This window comes from Calypte anna, chromosome 6 (assembly GCF_003957555.1).
Source record: "Calypte anna isolate BGI_N300 chromosome 6, bCalAnn1_v1.p, whole genome shotgun sequence".
In the NCBI taxonomy this organism is placed as follows: Eukaryota; Metazoa; Chordata; class Aves; order Apodiformes; family Trochilidae; genus Calypte; species Calypte anna.
Window position 1 is genome coordinate 3,645,246 of NC_044252.1, and position 18,439 is coordinate 3,663,684.

General features: G+C 38.7%; 1 protein-coding gene across 1 annotated transcript in view; it reads right to left on the reverse strand.

The window, feature by feature from the left end:
• Positions 1–3,632: 3,632 nt before the first annotated feature.
• DLG5 (discs large MAGUK scaffold protein 5) overlaps positions 3,633–18,439 on the reverse strand; it is a 95,586-nt gene continuing 80,779 nt past the window's right edge. Inside the window, exons 22-33 of the mRNA XM_030453594.1 lie at positions 15,638–15,800; positions 14,696–14,829; positions 13,936–14,100; positions 13,382–13,565; positions 12,279–12,427; positions 11,805–11,975; positions 10,694–10,890; positions 9,821–9,964; positions 9,492–9,619; positions 8,599–8,708; positions 6,715–6,824; positions 3,633–4,949 (exon numbers count right to left, since the gene is read on the reverse strand). Of these exons, the coding sequence (XP_030309454.1) occupies positions 4,846–4,949; positions 6,715–6,824; positions 8,599–8,708; positions 9,492–9,619; positions 9,821–9,964; positions 10,694–10,890; positions 11,805–11,975; positions 12,279–12,427; positions 13,382–13,565; positions 13,936–14,100; positions 14,696–14,829; positions 15,638–15,800 (1,759 nt within the window). The 3' untranslated portion in view covers positions 3,633–4,845. The remainder of the gene's footprint in view (positions 4,950–6,714; positions 6,825–8,598; positions 8,709–9,491; positions 9,620–9,820; positions 9,965–10,693; positions 10,891–11,804; positions 11,976–12,278; positions 12,428–13,381; positions 13,566–13,935; positions 14,101–14,695; positions 14,830–15,637; positions 15,801–18,439) is intronic.

Consider the following 18,439-nt stretch of genomic DNA (forward strand, 5'->3'; position numbering starts at 1 on the left):
TTGTAGAGAGTGATGAGGTCTCCCCTGAGCCTCCTCTTCTCCAGGCTGAACACCCCCAGCTCCCTCAGCCTCTCCTCATAGGGTCTGTGCTCGAGTCCCTTCACCTTGCCCTCCTTTGGACCTGCTCCAGGACCTCGATATCCTTCCTGAACTGAGGGGCCCAGAACTGGACACAGGACTCGAGGTGTGGCCTCACCAGGGCTGAGTACAGGGGCATCATCTGCAACTGGAAGCTGCTGAAGGCTGGAGTGGATCAGCCCCTGGTGCTCAGGAGATCATCAACAGTTTGTGTAGCAAGCACTAGAATCAAATTAGTAATTAATACCCAACCACATTCTATGCCTTAAGAAACAAAAGACTTGTCAGGAATGTTCCCACAGACTAGAATTAAATAAGAGGGCACGGAAGAGAAAGATGATGTTGCTTCAGCAATGTAAAAAAAATCTGAGTTTAGATGGGCAGTGACACAAGTGAAGCATGAAGCTATGAAATCAGAACAGGAAGGCTGCCCTGGATGGGAGACATACCTTGAAAGAACATTTATCTGCTAACAGTAGCCAGGTTGTGAAGCAAAGACAAAATGAAACAGAGAAGTAAAAGAAGGGGCAGCTTGTGGTGTCTCCATGATCCAGTTCTCACATAAAGCAGAAGCTCAGTCTTAATCTGAGAAAAACTTCCTGGACCACTTGCCAAAACTCCAGGACTGTGGATGGTTACATAGCAGAAAGGCAGCAACTGAATGGAAAAATGTGACAGCAATTGCTGATCAGAAACCCCAGGAAGGCACAGAACTGCCAGTGTGGAGCCAGGACTGGAAGTATCTCACAAGGGTTCACTCATGCAAAGACTGAAGCACTATGGAGCATCCCATGCAGGAGCAGAGCTAAACAGAAGCCACTGAAGCCCCAAAATCTCTTTTTTCCCTACATCTCTTTACTCCATCACCTCTCCTGCAGGACAACAGAGCCCTGTCAGCATCAGACAGGAATTCAAGTGCCTTCTGGAATTCAAATCTTCCAGCTCTAAGGGAAACTCTGCCATCTAAGGCCAGGAAGAAGGGTAAAATATTAATTTTTTTTTATTATTTTTTTTTTTACAACTTCACTTGAATTAGTTTGCAGCTGTAAAAACAGTCACTCTGACACGAAATACGTGGTACCACCCTGAAAAATTAATTCTAAATAATTGAACAGCAAATCAGTCAGAGCAGGTCTCATCAGCTCCCACTGTAATTGCAGCTATTAAATGCACATTTTTTACTGCAGCACAAGGCAGACTTACAAAAGCCTGAGTATTCTTTGAATGTTAGAAACACATTGGCAGCAGAAGCTCTGCAAGGCCACAGAGTTCAGCCAACCCCAGGTACAAACAAACCACATTTGCCACCAGGGGATCAACCTTAAGGGTTGCTGAGGACATGCAGCTTCTGTCACCACCCTGGAATTCAGCTCCCTGGGTTTTTTTTTTCTTCAGTAACTGCAATTACTCACCTTTGCATCACAAACCTACTTATTATTAGGATGATGTGAGCAACTGCTAGGACTCTCTAATCCCATCCCAACGAACAAGTTTTTATCTCTTACCTTAGGATCCCGTGGCTGACTTCATGGAAATTATCCTTTTAAAATCCTATAAACTAACAAGTTATTTCCATCAGAAACTAGAAGACTTAAAACTGCATGTAGACCCCCCTTGCATAGAAAAAGGGCAATGCAAATATAAGTGAAGTTTTATCAAGAAACAGATTGTTTGGGTTGGTTGTTTCTTTTCCAGGCTTCTGAAAGTCATGCTTTGATAGACTTGTTGCCAATTTTGGAGACATCAGTGTATTTATTGTTAACCATCCAGCACCTGTGTAATTCTGGATTTTGCCAAACACCCAGCAGTTTAGGTCAGTGTGAACAGAACTTAAAGGTTTGAAAGCAATTAGATGTTTGTCACTGTATTACCAGTCATAGATATATGGGCTGCAGCACCCTCAGACATTTTATCAGTTTAGCTAAGGAGAAATAAAGGTAAAAGATGCTACTTTCTAACTCCTTACCTGCAGCCAAACGTGCTGCATGGTTGTTAATGAGCATGAGACTGAAATTTCCAGCCTTTTCTTGTCCAGCTATATTACTTTTGAACTCCTCTTTAAAGTACCCACAGACCTATATTCTTTATTTAAACACCTGGCCAAGTGATGCCCTTTGGAATGATGGCCAGCTCTACTTCCAGTGTGTGGTGTTATAAAACAAAATGGTGTAAAAGGAAACTCTTCATCTGAGCTAAAGGAATTGTTTTGTGTTTAATCAAGACTTTAGTTCTACTTACTTGTGATCAGACTTTTACTGACCTGACAAACCTGCTTTTTCTCATTTTTTCCTCTTCTCCTCTATTAGAAGATGGAACCATGGTGGTTTTTTTAAAGGGAAGCAAATAAGGTGGATGTCCTGTCTTCTGACTGAAGGCTATTTCTGGGTATGCAGATTGAAAGAAGACTGATCATCTACAAATGCAATTCAGATGCTGCTTGGCATCTGAAAATAAAGCCACTGATAAAGCAGGAAAGTTAAAATACAACAATGACCTCCCCTAAGTTTTCAGATAATTAATAGAAGAGGCTACTCAGGCTGAAGGGTAAAAACTGAGGCACAGAATCCTACAGTGTTCCTTCAAGCTGATGCTTCACATTTTTGCCTATCAGGTTTTCCCTGGTTTGCAGTGACACCATTGGAAATAACACTGATAGGTTCATTCTCCACTTAAAGCCTTCAGCCATTTAATTCCATTTGCTTAAAATTCCTCCACACTGCTGGGCCAGAATGTTTATAATACACTAACACAAACCAACATTTCACTTCTTGTGTCCTGCACTTTTCCAGCATCTTTGGTATTTATGGAGGGGTAAAAACACAAGACCAGAACTTATTCACTTCAAGGTGGTCTTCTTGAAACTCAACACACATCAGTTTTGGGCAGGAAATAAAACTTTGTATGAGGACTCCACAACACAGAGTCAAGAACATTAGCTACAAGTCCTTTTACACACAAGTCAAGTTATAGAAATTGACCTTTATTTAGTAATCAGTTTCTTTAACTTTTCTTTTTTCTTTTTGATACAAAGTGACATTTTTATTTAGTACAGAAAATCCATGTCAGAACAGTACCTGTCTGTTTCAGTTGTACCATTGGAGTCTACTCTGACCTCAAGCTTTGAAAAACAAAGAAAAAATGAGATAAACAAAATAACAGCTGCTGTCCCTCACCATGAGAACTACTTGGACTAGTAATTCACCCATACCATTTGCCTATTTTTAAATTTATATATATACACAGTATTATAATAGTATGGTATAATACTATATAAAATACTATATATATATATTTATAGGTATTATAGTTCAAAACACTCTCTCTATATAGTATATAACTACATAAATACTACATAAAGCATTTTGAACTATAAAATAGTATCTGTAAAACAGGACTTTAAATTTAGGACCAGATCTTTCTTTGACAAACTGTGCAAGAAGAATCCCTTTTTTTTTTTTTAATTTTTTTTTTAATTAAAAAAGCTGCAAACAGAAGCAAAACCACAGCCTGTAATGTAAAACTAGAAACCCTAGCCCATGAAATGTCAGCAACAGTGATGGAGAAGCAGTTCTACTCGCAGGACATTTTGATACCAATTAAAATACAGTACCCAAGAAACATGGCACAAGAGACAGGAGAGACAGGTACAAAACCTGTGTTAGGAACAGAGAATCAGAAGTGCAAAAAACCAAAAAGGGAACTGATACAATGGGGTCTGGTACAACAGGTAAATAGGTTTTGCAACCAAAACTAAAGGCTCGCTTATTTTTTTGTCAGTGAAAACACTCAACAATTTAGTACCTTTCTACAGGCTTTTAATCAAAGCCCTAAAAGTGGGGCTGCTCTTAAATAAAAACAATCTATGTGAATGCTACACACTGAAGTACAAAGCTTAAGAATTACCCTGCAAAATTGCACCGACAGAAGCTTTCTGTATTTACAGTCTCTACAAGGGACAGAACACAGCACGCCAGGCCTGGCTTCTGACTCCTTTCCCCACCAGTACTTAACCCAGGCCCAACAACCCAAAATTATTATTTCTCAACACACGTGATGCTCAGATACATCGTGACATTTAAATAGTAGATTCATGCAGAAGACAAGGGAGCTTTGACAGACAAGCAGTGAGAGGAGACAAACAGTGGTCTGCCCTGTAGAGGAGTGTACTTCCTTCTGAGCTTACTCCCAAGAAGTACCAGTTCCATCCCACGTTACCACCTGGTTGTCCAGTCAACAACATCCTCAGAACTGGTGGAAACTGGAACAAAAGAGTTCACATGGCACACAAACCGTTGGCTCATCTTTGGAAATTCCACTCCTTTTTGGAGAGTCACCTCATTAAGTGAAAGGACACAGAGCTTAAAAACAAAATAAACCAAAACAAAACAAAAACCACCAAAACAAAAGACATTCAAGTAAACAGCAACAACCAAATACTTTGAAAAGGTTTTTTTTTGTAAACGTGTTGTTCTACAGGGTTTTGCAGCATTGTTCAACTCATTTCTCGTGGCCAAGCACACGGAGGTCACCACCCCTGGGGAGAACCTCTCCTGTGGAGACATAGGATGTAGGAGACAAGTCTGGGGAAGTGATCCACCCCTTCCCACATCCCTCACCAGGTCCTTTGAGTGTTCAGTGTTATCGTGCCCCCTTCATCAAGCAGAAACCACTTGTGGAGATCCTTACAGACAGAAAAGGACAGAGCCCGTTGGATAGAGAGTTAGTTGGTTATTTACATCTGCAAAGGAGTTTCACAGCCAAGGGGAGCTACAGGGGGCCAGCTGGGATCCACAGGACTTTGTTTTGTTCTTGATCAACAGTTGTCATAATCTGAGTGCAAATGCTTGAAAGGGCTCCTCCCTGGACAACGCCTGGAGAAAAAAAGAAACCACACAGACACCACTGAGACTGGAAGAAGCAATGAGGACTAATTGCAAAGCCTTCTGCCTTTTTCTGCAAAGGGTGTGTTCAAGAGATGAGAATTCATCTACCCAATGCAGGATTTGCCAGGTGCATGACTATTAAAATGAGGAAAAGAATAAACAGGGCAAAGAGGTCAAGCATTCAATACACAGTTTCTCCTGCTGGCTCTTAAAGCAGTCCAGGGGAGTCACAGAACTGATGGCTATAATCAACTAAGACAACTGTTTTCTTAGAAGCCTCCAAGTACTATTTTCAGAGGCATCAGGTGGCAAAGTTTAAGTCTAAAGATGGTCAGAACCTGCTATAATAAACCTCCTCTCTTCAGCATGTGGTGTTAAGAGTTTTATATTTACGTGGTAATATACACAGAGACTATAGTTGTAGCAACTGGACACTATTTACAAATATTAGAAGTAAATTATGAGGCAGCTCACAGATCACTGAATTAAATAAAACAGAGCAGCGGTTGCTCCTCCAGTTCTTATTGCCAACTGCACTTCAGGACTCAAGGAACAAAAGGCCAGCAGCAAGTTACTCCTTGAAAATCAATTTAAAAGATAAAAAAAAAAATCAATTTAACATTCAATTCAAAAGAAAAAAAAACACCTTGCATTCTGCCCTTGCTAAGCATCAGTCATAAAAAGTCAAATGCCAACAGCAGCATGGGAGAGGAGAAGGTATCAGCTTTTAGACTTAACAAGTGAGGAACTTCATAACTTGAGAAATATGACAGCAAAGCCTCTGGCCTCAGCTGCCACCAGTGATGGAAATATAGAAAGCTTTATAAGGCTTATTCTATTTTTAAAAGAAGAATTTGATCTCATGTAAATGATGACTTGACCCTGCAGTGGATCCTATGGTTAAGGATGCCAGGTGAGTTTGGATACAGAACACTGCAACTCACAGGATCCAACTAAGGTGACAAAGAGCAGTGAGCAAAGGGACTCAGGTCACACATTGCTCATAACTCAGGATAAAAAGCCAACTGGAAAGAGTCAAAAAAGTACTTCATGAAACTGCTACAGAGCTCAGGTCTGAGATGATGGGTCAGACAGCTTCACATGTCCAAAAAGCCAATACAAAGTTTATTTCAGGCACAAAATCCTGATTACAACAAGCTGAAGTGTCAATGCAGTTTGGACACCAGCTCAGTCTTAATTACACTCCAAGATTCATATATTACACTTCATGATATCCAAAAGGCCTCTGCAGTTCAATTTAATTGCTCCAGATTACGAAGTGTGCTCAGGAAACCTCTGTCAATTTTTTTCTCTTTTCTTAAAACATTTAAAATTTGCCTCACAAATCACTCATAAATTTACACCATAGGGTTAGGGGTTTTTGTTGGTTTGTTTAGCATGATTTTTGCAATCATAAACCAACTTATATTCCTGACACGGTATAAAACAGACAATATGGTTCCAAACCACCTTGACCATACTTTCAGTGCTACTGGCTTGTAATAAAGCATTTTCAGAATATCTTCAGTTGTTAAGATTCATAACATGCTGAAACAAAGATGCATAAAGGCAGGGGTTGGGACTTATCAATTTTCCTCTCCCAGTAAAATAAAGCACCAGAGCATGAATTTGGCAGAATGGATAAAGCAACAAAATCAAAAGGACTCTTTGCAGGGACACAGAATCTGGAATTACAATAGAAATGGATCAAATTGCCACGGTGTTCCTAGTGAAATTTTGATTAAATACTGACCTGTAAAGTATTTGCTATACTCTTGTTCTATTTTTTGAGCTGTCTCAAACTGTTCTTTGGAATGTTTTTGTGTGACTTTGTCCCTCAGGAAGATTGGGTCTTTTTGCTCTCTGCAAAAAAAAAAATGAAAGAAAAAAAGAAAAACTGTGAAGAAGAGTAAATTTCCTCTTGTTAAGGGATTTGAAATCGTTCCCTCCACTACTGTGAAAGGCTAATTAATTTGCAAGCATAATTCCATGCATAGAGTGCCATCTACTGTGTTGCAGCAGTATCACCAGAGACATCAGATTCATTTCCATGCTAACAAATGTATTTGCTCTCAGACCAAGAGAGTATTCCTTTAAAATCTCAGATACTGGGAAGGGGTTGAGGAAGAAACAATATCATTTTTCTAGCTCCTGTGAATCAGATCATCTTTCCATATACATTTCACTATGCCCTACACAAAACTGGGCTCAAAAGTACTGCTTTTCCAAGGGCCTGAAGTATTAAAAGCATTGAACAAAACTAATATTTCTTTCCTGTGTCATCCTTATTTTTGGGATGGCTGTTTCTCTATGATACAAGCTGTTGGAAGTAAAGTAAAATATCAAGCAATACAAAATGGTAGAAATGAAATTAAAAAAAAAAAAAATCCAATCAAGGCTTGCAACACACTTCAGATCTCACTTGGGGTCCCCAGTGGGGGATTCTCTCTTCAAGAAAACAGATTTTATACTCAACTCCTGTGTTTACATAGATAGGTACTGAAACAATATGAGCACAGCTTCTTACAGCAGTGAGAAAAGCAGCACGATTTTATTCTACAAAGAATAAAAAAATATCACTACTAAACTAACTTAGAGCTGCTGTGTAGCATTTCAGAGAAAGCCAACAGAGCCTTTGCTGTATTAAAAGGCTGCTCAAGAAAAAAAATTGCTGCTACTAACAGACAGAGACAATATGTCACTGCATCTGATTTTAATGACTGCTGGAAATCCTGCTTGTCTGGTTCAATTGCTGACACTTTCCAAAACAACAAGAAGAAACAGCTGTGATGGTCACCATCCTCTCCCCAAAGGGGCTCAAGATATGACACTTCCATTTATCACTTCAAGCCCATGATCCTACAGTGGTAATGAAATAAAAGCATGTTGCTTGAGGTCTTGCTTCTACCTGGAAGTGGTGACACTTCTTTAATAAAGAGGCACCAAATTTACCTACAGATCAAGTCTTCAGCTTTCAAAATGAAGGTAGCACAAGGGTAAGATCTTTCAGCTAGACTATTTCTTAATGCTCAATTTGTGAGGCGATGTCACTCCTTGCCAAACCCATCTATCAAAACGTGTGAAACTTTCCCCAAATATTAGGGGAAGGACTGGGGTAACTCTGTTCTCTTCCTGGCTATATTGAAGCAGGAAAATCCCAGTTATTGAAAAAGTTTGGCCCAAGAGGACCACGTTCTTTATAACACTGCATGGCACAATGGGGCTTCCCTGGATGTTTTCAGTGGAGGATGGAGGTGGGGAAGCAGAGTTTTAGGAATCAGCTGGCACTGCATCCACATGCTTGGCCCTACTGAAGATAAAGAGCAGCTCTTTGTCCCAGTCACCACATCATCCTCATCCATACCTTGCAATTTAACACCCAGCTGTGCAGGAAAGACCCAAGTGCCTCCTGCAGCACACATTTTGGTCTCCATTATTTTATTTCTTTGCAAGATTCACTCTTGGCCATGCAACCAAAATGAAGCTCAGACCATTTACCCCACAGCTCTTTTTCTGAGGATTAATCTCCACGTTTTGAAGAGATTTAAGGTGACAAGGATGAAAGAAACAATCCAGGCAACAAGCTCATTTTAAACTACAACAAACATCCCTGAACTAGACCCCTCAGCAGACTTACTTGATTTGTTTAGCATTTTTGTAGCGAATAAAAATGACAATAGGGTAGATATGAACACTGTGGAGCCGTTCGATGGCATGAGGAGCGATGTCAAGCAGACAATGACAATCCTAAGATCAAATGTAAATGCAAAACACTCATTCAGTTAAAGAGCACAAGCACACATGCAAATCCCCCACTTCTTCCCCTGCTTAAATCACACCAACCCGACAGAATTTTGCTACTCGTTCAGCATCTTGGGGCTAAGGAGCAGTCAGCCCCCAAAGAATTTCTAACCAAAGACAGATGGTGAAAAAATGCAAGAAATTCCATTTTTAGTACCAAAAAGCAGGCATTGATACAAATAAAAGTAATTTAAGAACTAATGAAAGCTCAGATTGAAATCCATGCAATACTTATTTTCCAAATTTTAATATTCATATGCATTTTCTCTTTCAGAAATCATAACCAAAGGCAAAGGATTAAAGTAGCAAGACTCTGTGTGGTTGGACAGAAAACTATAAGCAATGTACAGGTTTTAATTAACAGCTGCCTCCAGGATTATTATGATGTTTATGTTCTATATGACTGCATTAAATGAAATAGTTAAATATCTAAATCCTAGTTTGAGTGGTGTAGCAAGGAGGAATCTACAGAATTATTATTTATACATTTATTTACTGATACTGTAAAATAACACAAACATTCCTAGTTTCTACAAAGGTGAACTTGCATCAAATAATCTTTAAAAAGCTTCATGCCAAAGCAAGGTAACTTTTATTTTACTCAGCAGCCTGAGGGCCAATTCTCTGACTGCCTTACAGGATGATGAGGCTAACATCATTGCCACCCCCCAACATACTCTGACCTTACACTGCAAACTGTATCAAGGCTTCCAGCACTGAGTAACTCACCTTCTCTGTTATCTCCTTTATTGAAGCTACAGTTGTCACATCGAAGTGTCCACTCCTCCTTTTATAATCAATAAAGAGGCAATCCTTCACACCCCGTTCAATGGCTTGTTGGGAAGCTTTCATCACCTCTGTTTCACACAATCAGAAGAGAACCCTGCTCATTACTACTCCCCAAAGCACCAAACACAGCTACCAAAAAATATCTTCAAATTATTTAGTTGTTTTTTTTTTTTTTTTCCTCACACTTGTTCTACCATTTAATTCACTTCTCTAGATGCCACTACCACCTATTCCAAGCAAGAATGAACTGTTTCCATGTGCCTACTTACCAAGAGGACACCTGCAGAATTTTCCTGGGGATTCTTTGACCAACATATCTTTCACAGCATCAAGTAAAGGTCCTAGGATCAGGACAGGCCTAGGAGAGGTACAGTCCACTTTCTGCACACGCTGATATGCCAGGCTTGAGGAATCTAGACACACACAAGATTTATTTATAAAAACAGAAGTTATTTTCCTGGTATTCCTCAGAATAGCAGAAGCACCCCAACAGTAATTATGAAAACAATTCCTTTGCAACAGGTAAGGGCTTTGACAAGTATAAAAAGCCCTCACTAGCCACAATTGTTATTTTTTTCCACCTGACAGCTTCAAATAGACATTTTCCTAATTGAACCTGGAGTTTCTCCCACCCTCACCTAAACTTTAAAACCATTTATTAATATTTTTTCCTAAAAATTTAAAAAAGAGATGATATTTGGTTTCTTTGCTTTAGTTTGTTGGGTTCTTCCAAGAAAACAAGCACTGTAACTGACATGATTTTTTTAAGAAATAGAAGTGCAAACTTTTAAATGGTTCCCAGGACTTCTGGCTAGACTAAGCAACGTGGACAGAAATTGAATAGTTCAAAGGAAGATTAAAACCACCCATCAAAACTCAATCTCTCTCTGCAAATGAAACATTAATCCTGACAGCTCGAGGAATCAACTATCAAAAAAAACCAAACCAAAAAACACACAGCAAACTGAAACACTTATTTCATACAGATTGTTACTAAAATAATGTATGAGATGGGACATTTGATCACCATTTCTCTTCAGACCAAGCAGAACACAACATTATTTGTTGTGTCATGGTGCAGCTGTTTAAAAATGAAAGAGAAGGAATGGCAACCCCCTTCCAAGTACAACAAAAGTACTTGCCATCCAAGAAAGGAATTGAGTCTGTACTGATTGTATCAAGAGCCAATAAATCCTTTCCATCTTTGGAACCACTTCTCTTGTGTTTATGCTTCCTTCTGAAGAATGATCTCCTTGCTGCTGCTGACAAGGTCTTAGATGAGCTGTTTTCATCTTTAGCCTCAGACATGCTGTGTCTCCTGTAGAATTCCTGATCCATCCTATAATGAAACAGGCTTACTGGTTGGAATTTAAACATAGCTTTTTTAACATTGTTTTAATTTTATTTTTATTTTTACAATGCTTCTGGAATATATTGGAAATATATTTTATTGAAAAGCCTTATCCCAGGTATCTTCCTCACAAACAGTGATAACAGTTTCACTGTATGCAGTTTTATTTTGTGTGAGCACAACTATTTAGGCCCCATAACACATGTAAAATGTAGTTGGTTTTGCTATCCATCCACCAGTAACAAGTACCAATGATGTGTATGGGTCTGTCTGTGTTGTACTTCCACACACTGTCAGGATGAATTCTGAGTCACGACAGTAAGGGAAAACTATTAGAACAGATAGAAACCAAAAAAATTATCATCTTAAAATGGAAAAAAAATATTTTAATCCCTAAGGTGACAATATAAATATGTAGTTATATTATAACCATATATATTATAATTATAACTATTTAATATTGTTATATTAGAATGTTATATTATATATTATATATATTACATAACTTTATTATATAATGTTATATTAAATGCTCCTCTTAACTGCTTCCCCCAACATGATGAGATTGTGGTGGATACAAAATCTTAAAATTATGTTGCTATTTCCAGACAACTAAAACCATTGATGCTTCCCCAGAATGACTGTGATAACCTTGGAGATTAAAGGGTAACCCTTCCTGTGGTTTCTCTGACTTCTGTTACTTTATTCTGTACCATACCATTTGGTAGCATTAAAACCAACTTAATTGAGCACTGCATGCAATTCCATGTTACTAAAACCTGTCCAAAATTGACATATTTATGACTTAATATCTTCCAGAAAGAAACAAATCTTTGATCCCACATCTCACTAGCCAGACATTTAAAGACTACAAGGTAACTTCTGTCCCTGAGGTCACTTACATATATTTACTTGGAATCTGTCCTCTTTCCAGCTTCTGGGCATTCTCATCCAGCTGCCAAGCCATCCAGCAACCAAAGTTTCCCTGGGGCAGAGTGTCATCCACATACAAGATGTCATCCTTCTTGAAGCTTAAATCCTGTTCTACCTCTGCCAGACGGTCATAGAGTGCTCTGGAAAGGAAGACAGAAATCCCAACTATTTCCATCAACTCAAGGAAAGCAGGTGAGTACTTTTTTGGAAATAAATTAACAGATTAGTGGCATAACCCACATTTCAAGAGCACACAAATTTACACTGAAAGGTGAAGACTTACTGTGCTATAAGTAGTGTACTCACTGCCAGAGAATACCTGGGACTAGGTCTGAGTTTTAAAAATGCTGTAAAACTGATGTAATCTCCATATTATCCTAATAGGGATGGCATATTGGGATAATGGCATCCTTATGCTGTCATTACCAGTCACACTCAAATACCTGATATAGAATCCATCTCCAGGAAGCTCTTTTATCTTATTGAACTCTTCTATTCTGTACTGAGTCTTTATTTTGATGTTCTCTCCAGGCTTTAACATCTCAAGGTAAGCTTCCTCAGCTGTTTTATTCCGCATATCAATGGACCCATACTGCAAAACACAGAAAGCCTTAGGTGTGAAATTCTATCTTAATAGGTAATAGACTGAGAGGAGTTTGAAAAAGGTACAAAATTAGCTTGGTTTTCCCACTGGCAGGTTCCATATAGATGTAAATCTTTCCACCTAACTCTAGTATAGTTAGCACCTTAAAATGGATAGCAGGAGATTTAGATATGGGAGTAATTAAAATAAAAAAAAAAAAGAAACCTAAGTGAACACTGCCAAGATGCACCATGAGAGAGAGTCTGCTCTTCTTTAAATAGCTTTGAAAGGGAAAACTGAGAATCATGAAATCCCCACTGGAAAGAACACAATATTTTTAAGGAAAGTAAGTGCTCTGAGAGAAGTTAAAACCACAATTACAAAGCCAAATCTCCACCTGGGTACTGGAGGAGCAATGGGAGAGTCTCAGTGCTCAGTCTCCATGCCCAGTTCTAGCTGCAAAGCTCATCAACACACATGTATTTGTCAACTTCACAGGACTGCCAAGTTGATAAATATTCTCATTTCAGCTCTAGAAAGCAGAGTCACAGATATATTGCATGCTTTCCCTAAGCTTCTGATTAGAATTTCATAGAGATAAGATCAATATTGTTCTGTTTTGCAATCTTTCACACCCTTGCCTTTCTCCTGTGCACAGCAACTGGATTCAAAGCTTCCTATTTAGATAAAGAGAGCAGGTCTGGGCTCCCAAGGACAGATGCATTACTCCTTCAAACTTCTGGGTTATTTGTGCTCTCAGCAGTGGCAGCCCCCCAGCTCCCCATCACCCAGCTCTTCAGATGTCACAGGCAGAATCAAAGCTGTGCATCCTCACCATTCCCACCCCATTTTTTGTGGCAGGAACTCAAGATTACCAAGACATCCCCCATTGTGAGACAGCATCATTCTTTCTGCAGCTCTCTTTATACCCTCTTAGCCACTTCATCAGACTTCCTACCTTACCTCAAGTATCATGTCACCCAAGATGAGCCCATCAGGTCCTTTAGCTGGGCTGTCATCATCCACATCTGAGACAAATATTCCATACAGGTTTCCACCACAGATCTGGATCCCAAGATCCACTTGGGATTTTTTGACAACAACAATCCTAGGTTCAGGGGTCCTTTTGTTGGTGTCCACAGGGCCCCTTTGGACAGAGAGGAATAGCACATGGACTTCTGTTTAAAAACTTGCATCGATTACAATCAACTAGACACCTGATTAATACATATTTATATCATTATTTTTCAATAATAGATCACCTGCAGATACAGCCTTAGGAGACAAACATCCTGTTCCTTGCAGACCTTTATTTTGTAGCAAGTTTTCCTCACTCCTTGCACACCTCCTCTACCAAAAGGAGTCAGGTACTTTTATCCTCAGGTCCACTTTTCTGCTGACTTATTTCAACCAGATCCAGCATCCACAGAAGTACATTTCTTTTTTCTCAGTACCCTCCACGCTCACCCTATTTATTATTTTTTTTTACTTTAAGGAAAAAAAACTTTACTCTGTACCTTAAGGAGTTGCGGGGACTGGTGGTTGGTGTGGTTTGTTTGGATGGGGGTGTCATTGTCCCTTCATCCTGTTCACTCACAGTGTCAATGACAGAATGATTGTCAGGAGTTGCAGCTCCACTGCCTTGAGGGGTGGAATGATTACTTACAGGTTCCAGGCGAGAACTAAGAGGGAAAAAAAAAAAAAAAAAAAGAATAAAAGTCTCCTGGTTAAGTTTTTCAAAAATGCAGAACATTTTCCACCCAGACAACACTTTTAATGTGGCTGTAAATCAAGTATAAAGTAAGGGAAGGGGGGAAAAAATATAATCTCATGCCAACTAATATATTTTCACCATAAGGCTAAGAGGAAGGCAAAGCTCAGTTTTGAAGCATAAGAGTGCATCAAAATGGAATGGGCAATTTCACTGGGTCATACTCCTTCTTTAATTAGTGTTTGGAAACTTCAAATATTTAACAAAAAAAAAATTATGTGAACTACTAGACTCTCATAACCTGGGGAAGAAGTCATCTTTGGCTTTAGCCTCATGTCTCTGAGGATTACACCCAAATAAGAAATAAACCAGGTGTACCAAGGATTTTTTTTTTTTTTTTTTGGGGAAGCATGTGTTTACACATTACTTTTCTAAGCAATCATACTTCTTATCAGCACAAATGTGCTGGTGTTTGCAAACATATTACCTGTACAGAAGTTATCTACTAGCTAGATAAGTGCATGGACCAGAGGGCAGGTTTTTTTTCCAAGTCTAATCAGCCTTACCTTGATCGTGAGTGATTGCCAAGCTGATACATATGGGGATTATACTGAGCCAGAATGGTGATGGTGTCACACTGCTGCCCAATGATTAATCGAGCCTGTTGCTCTGTGGCATTCCTCAAATTTATTCCATTAAACTGGGGAAAAAAATGCACAAACCTGGATGTCAAGTTTTCAGATGGAAGGGAGCAAAATCATCTTTTTAGGCTCCTAACTACTTTAATGTCTCCATGCTGACTGATTTCTTCTGGGGCAAATCAAAGGTGTCAGTGCTGCTGTACAATCATTACTAGGGTTTACTCCCTGGAAAGAATCACTGCAGTTTTAAAATACCTGGTAACCTGTTCCAAAGTATTTTTCCTTTTGAAAGACATACATATTCTGAGCTGCTATGATTTGCTATCACAGATGAAATACAGATTGACTCAGACCACCGATGTGAATAAATTCCAGATTTAAAGATAATTCAGATCTGTGATCCACTCAGCCCCACTGTGCTGTCATCTGTACACACTTACAAAATGCTGCTTCACATCTTTCTCTAGTACAGTAGGCAAAAAACTTGACTGTAGCTCATCTAAAGACTACAAGAGGTTGGGTTTTTTTTTAAACCAGGTATATCTCAGGTAAAGATGTGGCACAACAGCAGTAACATGACACTCAGTACAAACCAGCTGCTTGCATATTCACTCCCCTTATCAGAGAGGAGTTTTGTTTGGAGTCCCCACCTAGGTAGCTTCAAATTTCATTCTAACAAAGACACAATGCAGGTCTACCAGGACAAGATACAAAACCCAACAATAATCACAATTATTGGAATACTACAATACAGAGTAAATACCTTTTCTTCACCTGACAGCACACAAAATATTCTTCTGGGGAAGGGAGTCACAGCTGGAGTCACACGAACTGATTCATTAAGCCCCAGGAGTAGCAAAAAATTACCTCTAGTAGCTGATCACCATACTCAAGGCCAGCTTGATGGGCAATGCTCCCACTTGTGACTTTAGAGACAAATATTCCACCATTTTCTCCACTCACAATGGAAATCCCCAGTGGCTCAGAACCCTTCTGCACTTTAACATGCCGTGGCTCTTCCATGTAGGGCCTTTTAGAGGAGACAGATAAAACTGATTTGGGCAAAACAGCACTTGAACCATTACATCAGTTACATGCAATACTTGGAATAGTAATAATAAAATAAGTTTAAACAGTTACTTGAAACAAATTCACTGTTTTAAATGCATTCCTTTAACACCATGCAATGTACAGTGGCAGAGGTAAATGTAGACCAGGTAACATGACTGCTCTCAAACATTATGGGAAATATGAATTCTCAACAGTATGATGGTGAAGCCTGTAGGAAAGAAGCTTCCAGAGGCATATTATATAAAAGTAACTGAACCACTGTATATAATATGTCATTTACAAATCATATTCCAAAAAAGGTATGTTACAAATACTGGGAAGTCTTGATTGCCAGTGAAAAGAAACATCATAAATCATAGGGTGGGAAAGCAAAGGACAACAATGCACAAGTAACAGATTTCATATCTGTATGCAAGGAGAAATAAAAAATTAGTAATGAAAATTAAGCATTTGCAAACTCAAGCCAATAAAAGACAGCAGTTTGCATGGTAGCATTACAATTACCATGCAAATTCTTCTCAGGGCAATTATCCAGACATGGACAACAGCACAAAGTGCACAAAGCTGCTGGAGAAGGACAACCTTATATCAGGCCAACCTCAAACTCCTTAGTGAGGAGAACCTAGGCCTAGGAGCCACAGGGATTCTCAGAAAAGACCTATTACGGAACAGATATCTGAAAGATGTAGAAGATTTGAGAAGAAAAGAACACTTAGAAAAAGACACACAGCAGTAAGACACTCGTCAGTATAACAAGAGAATGGTTTATACAAAACAAACCCCAGACAACCCTGATAATCTTCTTTCCTCTCCCAAGTAATTTGGAGAGGAAAATCCACCTGAACAAACAGGGATGGTCCCATCATGGTGTGTATATTGTAGCCTTCTAGAAGTGCTACTTCATGTTACTAACAACTTAATAACCCCCATACAGCAAAAGGCATCACCAGGTAGTAGCAGCTGAACTTGTGCTTGGGTATGAGGTGGGTTGTATTTCTAATTTTATTAGAATTAAGCTTCATTTACATTATTTATTTACATTATTTGGAAGTTTTCTTTCCAAACACACCACTACACATCATATATCTAAATTGTGCCAAGGGCTTGAACTACTTCAATTGTGCTGCTATGAGACCAGGTGAGTTCCCTGGACTTTACTCACTGCTCCTAATGTGAGCCAGGCTGAGGAAAGGTATTTTTGGAAAGAGTTGGATGTGGGGGACAAAAATCTCATTTCATAAATTATGATTTTTGCCATAGTCTTCAAATGGAACTATGTGATAGACTTTTGCAACAGGGGCATACTAGTTTGCCAGCTAATTCTGCCATACAGGCTAGAAACTGGCTGCTAAGATGAAGGTAGTCCTGAACCCAGTCCTCTTATAAACACTAATTTAAGGTTGGTTTTTTTTTTTAATTTGTACTCATTAGGAGTATGTAAACTACAGTATTATGCTATTATATGAAGGTTCTTAATATTACAAAATTCAACAAGGAATGTGACCTCATTATAAACAAAACTTACACCCTTCTGATCTTTATTTCTTGTTCTTTTCTGGTTTTCCATCTACCACATGTGTTTTTAAACTTGTTTTGTTTATTTTGGGATTGTAATCAGAAAAAATAACATGAATTGCAAAGGATCACATCTCAGAATTCTAGTAAATACACTGAAAGGTCAGTAGCAATGCATGTATGTTGTAGAGAATCCAAGTAAAATGAAATTATAAATTATAACAAGTTGTCTTGATCAGCAGTGTTATTAAAATCAAGTGCACTCATATAACATTCAGACTGCCTGACAGAATCACTAAACACTGCCTAGAAAAGTGTCTTAATTGATAAGATCTTTTCTTTATATTAAAACCAACAGAACAAACAACAGCATTACTTGGTTTCCTTCTGTATTATTATTATCTGGGAAAAGCCCAAGCAAGTTATTTGCATTCTGTAGGAATAAGCATTTAAAATGCTATCTAAGCACCTTCAAACGTTTACTGAGGATGGACTTAAATTATCTGCTCTCCCAAATGAAGAACTGTTTGTTTGCTTGCTTTTAAAAACAAAACTTACAATTTTAGGATTTTTAGAAAGTCAGTTCAGACCGCAGCTTAAAATAACACCAAGGTAGAGGGGTGTGGAAAGCCTAGATTTTCCAGCTGAACATTGTACATCAGCAGACAAGTGAAACAGCACAGAAAACCTGAGACTGAATTTGCAAGTGACAATCAGAGGAACATTTACATGAGAACACAGAGTACACAAAGTAGAGAAGTCACACTGAAGCAAGAAAAAATAAAATTTCACAACAACCTCTTTCCTTTCTCTGTCAAAGTAACACTGCCCTTTTTACACAGCATACACACTATAAAGTTTTGTTATAACTTAGTTACTGATACTTTAAATGAAACAAAAGCTTCATACAACATTTATTAATAATTTTTTATTACTTCCAGAAAACTTAGAATACAGAACATCCTTATTACTTAACCATTCACATCAGTTCTTATGCATAAGCCAAGCAATACAAAGGGACCTTAAGCTCCACACACACGTAATCTACTCCAACACATCACAGATTCTTTGGAGTCCCAGGCA